Source organism: Semicossyphus pulcher, unplaced genomic scaffold, assembly GCF_022749685.1.
Source record: "Semicossyphus pulcher isolate SPU_LCO1_2020_fin unplaced genomic scaffold, fSemPul1.0.p SCAF_3, whole genome shotgun sequence".
In the NCBI taxonomy this organism is placed as follows: Eukaryota; Metazoa; Chordata; class Actinopteri; order Labriformes; family Labridae; genus Semicossyphus; species Semicossyphus pulcher.
Window position 1 is genome coordinate 23182011 of NW_027211704.1, and position 10043 is coordinate 23192053.

Genomic DNA, 10043 nt, shown 5'->3' on the forward strand with positions numbered 1-10043 from the left:
TCAAGCTGCCCTCTTTTCCCCCTGGCCGTTTGAAAGTGGTGTTTACCCCTGCCCTAGGCTGCCCTTTTCCCTCCCACGGCCCTCCTCTAAAGCTGGCTGTCGGACCAGCAGCACAAGCAGAACAGCAGAACAGGTACATACATTTCATGCGCCATTATACGCATATTTAGCTCCTTTCTGTCCGCATATATGCACATAACACACTTCAATTCCCAGCCGCCTCCAGCAACACTTTCCCTACAAGCAGCCTTAGAGCTACTTCACAAGGCAGCACTTACTATAGACATTAATGTGAGAATGTAGTGCTGTAGGTTGCTGCCGTGATGCTCCACCATTTTGCTGTCGGCCACCAGCATGACTTCAACGAAGCGCGGGTAGGAGAGGAAGCGCTTTGATCTCCTGTGAGGTCCTGAGTCACCGCTGCTATCATTTGATGGTCGAGTGCTGGCACTGCCGCTCTCTGATCTGAGTAGAGGATTGCTGGCCAGGCCGGCACTTAGTGACTCCAAGTCATTGAATATACCGGCGCTGACCACAGGGGCTGCATTGGACACGGTGGTCACCCCATCCGCTGGTCTTCTTTTAACCTTTTGTCTCTTATGTCTGTGTTTGTGTCCTGGAGAGAGAAGTGAGAAAGGATGGAGCAATGTGAATATACAAAGGCAGATACATTCATGTAGAGGAACAGAGATGTATGAATCAACAGTCCTCATTCAAATGTCTTTAAAAGTTGAGATGCATGAGGTGAGTTCGCTGTCTGGAAGTGGGTATTGTTACAATATGTTGCTGCCTCTTTTGCTCTTTTGTTTATTGTTGCTCAATGAGTGGGTTGACAAATGAATGCTGCCTGGAATGCCTTTTATTTCTCTCTCCCTCCTCTGAAAGAGGGAGGGGAGGAGGGCAAAGAGTTCAGGCTAGGTAAACCTGGCACCCAGCCATAATAAAATGGAGCACAAACTGCACAAACCAAAAGAAGGCAGTTCAACAACTGGGCAGCAATGTTTCTCAACAAAGAGGGGAATTAAGACTGATTCCAATCATGACATGGTAACAAAACTGCTGAATGCCTGTATTTTTTTTGGTTTTTATCACATGCAGACCCTTCTGGACCACCAGCAATGCATCGCCACCTAAAAGACATTGGGTTGGACTACAGCATAGAAGCGAATCTACTTTTAGTTTGCATGATCTATGACTAATTTGCTCTTCTTTAAAGTAACAACATGGATCATACTACGCCCAAAAGTGGGTCAAATTTATGTTCCTTCAGGCGATGACATCTCAAACACACGCACATACTGTATTACAGCACCAGCCAAAAGAGAAGCACACACGCACATATATAACACAAAGTACAAGAGCATACACACACAAACATTTACATACACTGTGAAGTCCAAACATCTGCCTGCAGAAAGACATCCAGCACACAAAGAGAAAACATTCCCACATTTATTTATCTTTATATTTTAGATTATTTGACAGCTTTAAGTTGGCATGACTAAATTATACAATTGACACTACGTGTTCATGGCTGTGGGTCTACCCAACTTTCTTATCGAAGAGGCAGAGGAAGTACAAGAGTCAACAGGAAGTTCAGCCAGTAAACTGAGATGGGAAGATACAGGGGTGAACTTTAAAATGATTTTTCCTGTGTGAGAGTCGTAAAAAGCTTCCTCACTACTGTGCTGCAGCTGTAGGCAGAGCGCGTAGCAGGCTTTGACATGTGAGCCAAGATAGTTCACACTTTATTCACTTTCATTTGGTCATTTTGCCTGGAAGAAATGTCCAAATGATGTAGCAACATTTTACCGCCCTATAACAATAAATAGTTCAGAAAAATAACAACATTATGCTCTTTAATCAATTAAATTTTTTCTTTTAAGGCTTCTTAATTCTATTTTCCACTTTTCTACTATTTTACAATAAACAGTGAAGACTGACTTTTATTTTCATGGAAAGAAAACTGCTACTTAATGTTTTGTTCTTCTTTTTTAATCTCTACCTTTCAGAATATACCTCAATATCTAGACACACTTAAAGATGTCGCTTGTTTTATCCACAAAGACTTGATATGATTCAACAGTACCATGCCACAGTTACTGTAATAGCCCGATAAGCTACGTTAGTATGACATAGTCAGTTCCCGCAACAACTGATACTGCAGACTTTAAGGCAAAGCAATGATAACACCTGCTTGCGTCTGTGGGAACACACGTACATACAGACGCACAGACAGCACAATCCACATGTACTCCAAAGAATGCACATCATGTAAAGTGTATTGGACAAATAAAGCTCCTGAAAGATCAATGCTTAAAAGCAACATAGTGCTAGTTTGCTCAAAAAGGACAATGAGTGAAGGTTGACTGGAGCAGATGCTTAATTCAACTGATTGGCAGGAGTGGTCTGAATCAACACTGGTTGCTCAAGCAATAGCACTGTATTTGTGTAGAGGCATTTTGCATGATTCTTCATATGTTGTCTAAATCTGTGTGTATATTAGTGCGGCTGTGTCTGTGCGAATCTCATTCATGCTATACACCATACCTGAAGTGTCACATGCCGAGTCCTCCCCAGATGTCTGTTTCTTGGGTGCACTCTTCCTGTATACAATATGAGGTTTTGTGTGTTCCTCTTCATAGTGTTCTCCTTGATAGCTGTGTAGGGGCTCCACGAAATACTCCCCATCTGGAGACCTGAAAGTGCCAAGCTGGAGAGCAGAAAAAAAGCACAGTTATTAGCCTCCATCCATCCATTTCTGTGAAAGCTAATTCCTTTACAGCAAACATGGGGAGAACATGCAAATCTACACAGAGGAATATATACTTCAAATATTGTTTGCAAGTCAATGCGCATATATGCCATTGTAATGCAATGAATTTTTTTATCTGGGAAATAATAGTAATGGCAAGCAGTGGAATTTGGCCCATTTACGGCTAAGTAAATAGACCAGAGAAAATAAGCAATGCCAGACCTGAGGGCTTTAAAGGAAAGGTGAAATGAGTGAATTTGCATGCATGTAAGAATGGTCTCAAAAGTGTGGGAAAGAATAATAGGGAGACCGCTGATGCCTATCAGAAAAAAATGGGACTGTACTTTCTTGGCAAACATGCTGAAAGCCTAGTAAGAAGTATTTGGCACGTTTAATGTGACTGGCTGACTTGGAGGTCTATAATGTCCCAGATAAGTTACGTGCCAACTCAAGCACATTTGGTCCTGTTGGTTGATACATATTTGTCATTTTAATAATTCATGATAAGAGAGTATGACACAAATTATCATAAGTAATACATTAAACCTCCTGCATGTGCAAACATTTGCAGCAGGGTTGGCTGTCCTTCAGCGAGGAGGCACAACGAGAAACTTCCTACTACTGTTCCCATACTGTGCCAGGACGTGCACTTTGATTGACCTCAGGAGCTGGCAAGGCTAAAGGGAATCTCCTACATCCTGTAACTTTTGGGATTCAGAGAAATAAGATACAATTGTAGCCATCAGCAGTTTTGCATATTTCAAAATAAATGTGCCCTCGGAGGTCTTCAATAAACAATAAGCTCCATAAAGTCAGCTCCACTCCCTAAATCTGTATCTTGATAAGAACCGTAAGACAATTTTTTAATTGATGAGTCATTTGGGAAGAGGTTGACCCCTTACTCGTAGTAACTCTGTGTTTTTAATGTATAAACTCAAGAGTGCACTGCTCCACTCCTGAACTCATGCGTCTGCAAGCCTGGGAGTGGGACGAGTGGGACCAATTGTGATGACGTCAGTACCACCCATACTCCCGCTGTACTAGCGTGCGTAACTACGTCACCAACAACCGGGAGAATGAGGCATGGAAGTAAGATTTGGAGTAGAGTTTTCATTGAACTTGACTATAGGCAACCGACCTGAGACCATACCAAGTCAGCACAGTGAAATACAGTATATTGGGAGCAACTTAGTCTCTGGCAGCAGCATCTCAAGAGGATCCTACTACAGATAAAAGATTGAACAGATCATTCAGTCTAGATTTAAAAATAAATAAATAAATAAATCTGCCTCACTTAATTGTGTCCAACATATGTATACATTGTTTTATGATTTATAAGAATATGTGCAACTTCTATTTCTTTTAAGCAATATATTTTAAAGCGCAAGAATGTATAAGTCTGATACTTGCATGATCAATACAAAAAGCAGTTTGCGCGCAAACTCTGCAAAAGTTCCAATTTAATTTTCCTAAGGCAGTGGTAAGGCAGCTTTCGAGTCTTGTATAAGCATTAATGGCCCCTTAATACCAGTGTTGGAAAAGTAAAACACCCGGTCGTAAAGTCATCACATGCAGTCTATCCGTGCGTAAAAACTCACCAGTCCGGAGCACAAACTGATGACCGCGGCATGTTCTGCTTGTGCATTTACTTGTCCCTTATAGAAGCAGTGCCTTAACTCCGTGTCCTCCTCCTCCTCCTCTACCTCCCCATCTGTTGCAAAATCCGTTATGTTATCTCCTCGGGGTATTCCAAGTACTGTCACAGTGTATAGAGGTGCGATAAATCCCGAATCCAGCGTGAGATTGAGGTGATAATTCTGTCCGAAAGCAGATATCCTGTAGTGAATCGTTGGCGAGGCCCAGTGATCCGTATTATTCCCGGTGCTCTCGTCCAAACTTCGTCTTTTTCTCTTGAAGTGCACACTGGTTGGAAACTTGTCACCGGCTTCATTCACTCGAACCGGTGTTACAATCTCATAAACGCCGATCTCCTCTTTTACTGGGGAATACAAGCAGAAGAATAACAATGCGATTAGGATTAAGTAGTCCAGTAGCATCAATACAACTCAAAGAGCCCAGATGTGTCAATCGATTATGATTTTTAATGCCTTCTTTCTTATATTAGCTGCTGTTTTTACGGCATTGCAAGTAAATGATAGTAGACTTTTGGAAAAGCGCTGCAACTCATGTGCTTGGCTGCATTCAAAACTCATTCATTCTCTGCCCTCCGCGTAAGAAAATAACTCCGTGAGAGACAAATGCTGCGGTTGTCAGAGCGGCATACTTTACCTGTGCTTGAATTCAAGAGCAATTTCCCCGTAGATGCGACTACATTCAAGAAATCAGGGAATAGCAGGAACCCCAAGCCCCAGAAGAGCACATGCATGATTGTCCACGTTCAGAGGAGAGTGGCAGCCTGTAGTCCTGTAGTAATACTGTATTCCTCCGGTCACTCCGGGCTTTCCGGTTCTTGTCCGCCTGCCACATCCACTTTTATTATCCTCGGCTCTTGGGTAGATGGTCTCTGGTCGGTGAAGTAAACTGCTGGGACGTGAGCGCTTTGCGGATTCCCTGGCGGACATGCATACTGCAAAGAGGGGTGGGCTGCAGTCAACTGCGATTGCCTCCGCTGCAAGCCTGTGCAGCTTTCTTCCCGGCTAGGGGCGGGATCATTCATGCAAGGTACACTGGTGCTATGAAGCCACTCCCGTGTACTGTAGTGACATGAGTGGTCACATATGTCCACTTTAGATGATGTGATATGATCAGTGATTGAGTTGCTCAGTTCAACCTTGGTTACACCCATCAGCCTGTTTGGACTTTTTGTATATTGTTAACCTCAGTCTATGCCGGATCCATACTCAGGGCCCCAGTGATCATAGTGCTCCATTTAACTGACTTTATTAAGAAATTCATGTGATGGTTCAATTGTGAATCATTCATACAACCTTACATACTTACATTCAATAACTTTGACTAAAAGGGTCAGCAGTTTCACAGTGTGCGGCGCAGAATGGTGACCATGACACTGAGGTGGGGCCCATATAGGAAATGCCTGCCCTGGGGCCACAAGCGAGATAATCTGGGCAGTGCTGTATACTTAGAAGTTCATGGGATCACAGAGTGACAAAATGCAAACTGGCAAGCAGCATAGTCACATACACTAGTGATTTGAGGTCTTAAGTAGGTGCTGGAAAAGGTATTGTGTAGGGATAATGGTAATGGTTTTATGAGCTATAGTCTCCTCAGCAGAACAATGCTACAGGCTGTATGGAGGCCTTTGTAGGTGCCTTTGTTATGTGGAGGATCAAAGAGTGGCCTATCCAGGCTGTCTCCTGTCCCATTCATGAAAAACCCCATTCTCATACACATGACGCTACAGACAGAATACAAATCCTGTCCTGCTAAGATTTCATATATTTTGAGAAGGCATATGGGTTGTTAACTTGACATGGCATTTTTACTGTCTCCTAAGGTAAAAATGAATACTGAAGGTCATCATTTAAAATGCAATAAATAATTGGTGTGACATCATTTCCTGATTGTAAATTAGACAATTCCACAGACAATTAATGTGCTCATTGCACGTTTTTGTCTTAAGATTATTCAAATATGTCGCTCTTTTCCTCTTCACTATAAAGGTGTTAAGTTTTAAAGTCCTTTGGTGTGACACCCCTGAACAATTATTTTTGATTTCTAAACTACTAAACTACAGAAAATGTTTCGAATGTGTCCCACAATCTGCAATCATTGAAATAGTTTTTAATTGACATGGTTACATTAGTAAGTATGTCCAGCCAAAAGTTTTATTTCCAGCTAAACAATGAACCTCGAACACATTAAACTGATGCTCCAAATCTGGATTTAAAAGAGGGAGAATCATCACTTGTTAGAGCTGTGTATAGACTTGATATTCTCACTTCATCGAGACTAGGAATAATCCTTGAATTCATATCTGTAATATTAAAAAGCTGAACAACAAAGTGAGGCTCTACTAAGTGACTGAATAACGTTTAGTGATGTTACTAGGTGCTAGTTGTACAAGGTTCACCTACTCTATTTATCTATGATGGAATGCTCATTACTTTAGGGTTATCACATAATACATAATACTAGACATTGAAAGGGTTAATATTTGATTTCTTTTTTACTTGTGTAAAAATCTCAAGCTGTTTGAATGTTAGTAAGATATTTTTTCAGACTTTTTTTAAATGTCACACTAAAAAAACATCATGGTGCAGTTCAGAGAAAACAGTCTAAGAACTGACAAAATTAGTAACCCACTGCACTTATAAAAAATATGAGATTTCCCTCTACAGGTAGATGATATCCATCAGATTGGACTTCTACGGCCATAAGTAGGGATCAAAAGTAGGGGAGGGAATGGGCTACTTCTATAAAAACGACCAAAGGTAGTGTAGTTTATTGGTCACAATGGACTAATACCTCTATAAATGTAGTGAAAAGGCTGGAAACATATATAAAGTTCTATAAAAACAGCCAAAAGTAGTGTAGAACATTGTGTCAGGTACCAAATATCCATCAGAAAGGACTATTACCTCTAGAAATGTATTTAAAGAGGAGTAGGTTACTGTGTCACGTAGGAAGCATCTGTCACAATGGACTACTTATTCTAAAAATACGACCAAAAACAGGTTAGGCCATTTTGTCAGGTAGAGAACATCTATCAGAATGGACCACTACTTTGATGTACCAGAACCTGTTTCAACCATAAAAGGTGTTGCTCACAACCAATGACTGTAGATGGACGACACGTCTCCATCTGCTCCCATTGTGCGAAAGTGAAGATAAAATAGCCCCCGCGATAGGCGCTGCCATCTCGTGAGGGTGATGTTATTTGGAGCCAGAGACTGCACAGTAGAGATCAGCGGGTGAAGCGGCCGTAGCCACTTCCGCTAACTGAAACACACAATTAACTTACTAAAAAAACAACAAGGAGATCACTCGCCGGCGTATTTAACAGCAGAACAGCTTCTTTGTGGTCTGAGGTTAACGTTCACAGGTATGGAAACTTCAGTGACTGTAGTTATTGTTTTGTTAAGTTTCCACTGGCGCATCATACTCCACTCTGCTAATCCGGAACTGATCCGATGCAGGAGCTGTCAATCATCATTTTTACAGCATCAAATAACTAATTGAAAATAAACTTGTCAGAAAAATGAACACTTGGACGTAAATCAGCATGATAAGAACAAACTATAATGACAGAAACCATGTTTGAGAAAAATGTATTTGGCGTGTATTTTGATTTTATAGTTTGCAGTCTTCTTAGTGACAATGAGTAAGAAAAAAACATTGATGATCAATATCTGTGAGTGACTGACATAATGTGGGCGGGTCCAATTGATGCACTGCATGTTAGAAATGACACATTAAAGATGATGCTCATTTTTTTCCATCACTACTTACCTTACCATAGACTGTATAAAATAGACATGTCAGCGTTCTTGGATGCGTAGTGAAGCCTCGAGTTCGGGATTTGCTCGCCTCCATGTTGGTTTTCTGGAGCTAAAAGTTACCATATTTGGACGAGAGGGAAGTGCAGGCGAAGAGGCTGGCAAACAGCAAGTTACCAAAGCTACACAGAGAGTTCATTTCTGTTTTTACATAGCGCACGGCGCGATGCAAAGAGAGAAGTTTAATGAGCCTGAATGATCTAATTAAAGAAAATGCCTTAAACCCACCATACATACAGCAATGCTCCAAGTGCAGCTGCACCTGCCTTTTGAAGGATATTGGAAATGACAGTCTTATTGACAATGCACTTAAGACCTGCTGCCACATATCGTTTGAATGAGTCCATTAATCTCAATATGTTGGAGGTTTTGCAGTGCATTGATGTCCTGAGTTGTACTCAGTTGCCCTCCATGTCATCACTCAACTCGGAGCCACGTCGCTGCAGGCATCTGTTGATGTTTCCCGCCCCACAAGACCTTATGCGGTGATAAATGCTAGCAGCTGGCACATGACTTTACAGCTCATTTGCTCTGTACAATCAACACACACTGCCTTTAAGGAGCCTGACTTGGATATGCAGGTGCATACCTAAAACAAAAGGCTCATATAAAATGCCTGCGGTGTACCAAAAAATAAAGAGGAAGGAACAAAAAGAAAGAAAGGGTGATGTTGCCCACAGGATCCTTACTAAGCAAGAAACAAGCCAACAAAGCTTTGTCGCCTCTGTCATTAAGGTCATTATGTGCAGGCCTGTGGTGGTGTAGAGTTATGATCATTTTTCAGAGAGATCATCATTACAATAAATTTCACACCAGCTCTTGTAATCAAGACTTTTTGCTGTTGACAAAACCAACACAAGCAACTAAACATCCACGGGCCACCCTGCATTTTGCACCAGTAGGCAACTATTTTCCACAATGATGGAACTAACTAGGTTTGATTGTAAGGATGAGGGAAATGTAAGCATTTGAGATCAATGGTTATAACAAATTACACACACTTTAGATCCGAAGAACAGCCTATATATAAGAACTCCCAATTCTGCTAACCTTAGCACATTCTTATTTGAATGTTCTTCTTTACGCTACAGCCTTGAACATCAGCCTCAGCAGCTGTAGGTCACAAACACCTTTAAGGGCAACCTTTCATTCACAATTAGTCCCTTTTCCCAGAACTCTCCATAAAAACATTTACAACACAGGGGTCACAGGTAAGTAAAAACAGTTGGAAGAAACTGCCTGTACAGCATGTTTTGGTGTGCAGCTACTACAACTTTAAGTGGACTCTTAACTCTTTAACGTGTGGTTGAAGTTACTGTTTGGCTGTTAAAAAAATCCTTAATGAATGGCCATTTGTCTCGATGCCTCAAATAGCAATAAGAATGCTTTATAAAGGAACCGCTCCAAATGACCACAATCTTTAATGAGCTGATCTTTTCCCCTGTTTCTCAATGGAGCGGTCGCTTCAGCTGCGAGTGTACGTGAGTGTGTGTGTATGTGTGTGTTCTCAATGGACGGTCATTGAGGTCATCAGAGTCACTCTTCCTGAGTTGTGTGCAAGCAGGATCATTCAGAGAAGCTATCAGCAGTGTAAACTTCACTTCCCCTCCAGATCAGATAAAAGGCCGACTGGGAGCGGAAAGCTTGAATGAAGTAGCCGGGCCCGGCCTGGGATTTCAAAGAGATACACTTTAATTGTGGAGCTTTCAAACTCATGTTTTACTCCGTCTCAGCCCCCACCCCTGCAGACCCTCTTGGCCGGGTTAACTTTTCTTCATCACAAGGCAATATCCATGTGTGGAGAATTGGAA

The 10043-nt window shown here is 41.6% G+C and overlaps 1 protein-coding gene across 1 annotated transcript in view; it reads right to left on the bottom strand.

Annotated features, from left to right (window-relative positions):
* adamts9 (ADAM metallopeptidase with thrombospondin type 1 motif, 9) overlaps window positions 1–5141 on the bottom strand; it is a 42045-nt gene extending 36904 nt beyond the window's left edge. The window contains exons 1-4 of the mRNA XM_069677685.1: window positions 5045–5141; window positions 4354–4754; window positions 2551–2713; window positions 279–616 (exon numbers count right to left, since the gene is read on the bottom strand). Coding sequence (XP_069533786.1) covers window positions 279–616; window positions 2551–2713; window positions 4354–4754; window positions 5045–5141 — 999 coding nt within the window. The remainder of the gene's footprint in view (window positions 1–278; window positions 617–2550; window positions 2714–4353; window positions 4755–5044) is intronic.
* Window positions 5142–10043: the final 4902 nt, after the last annotated feature.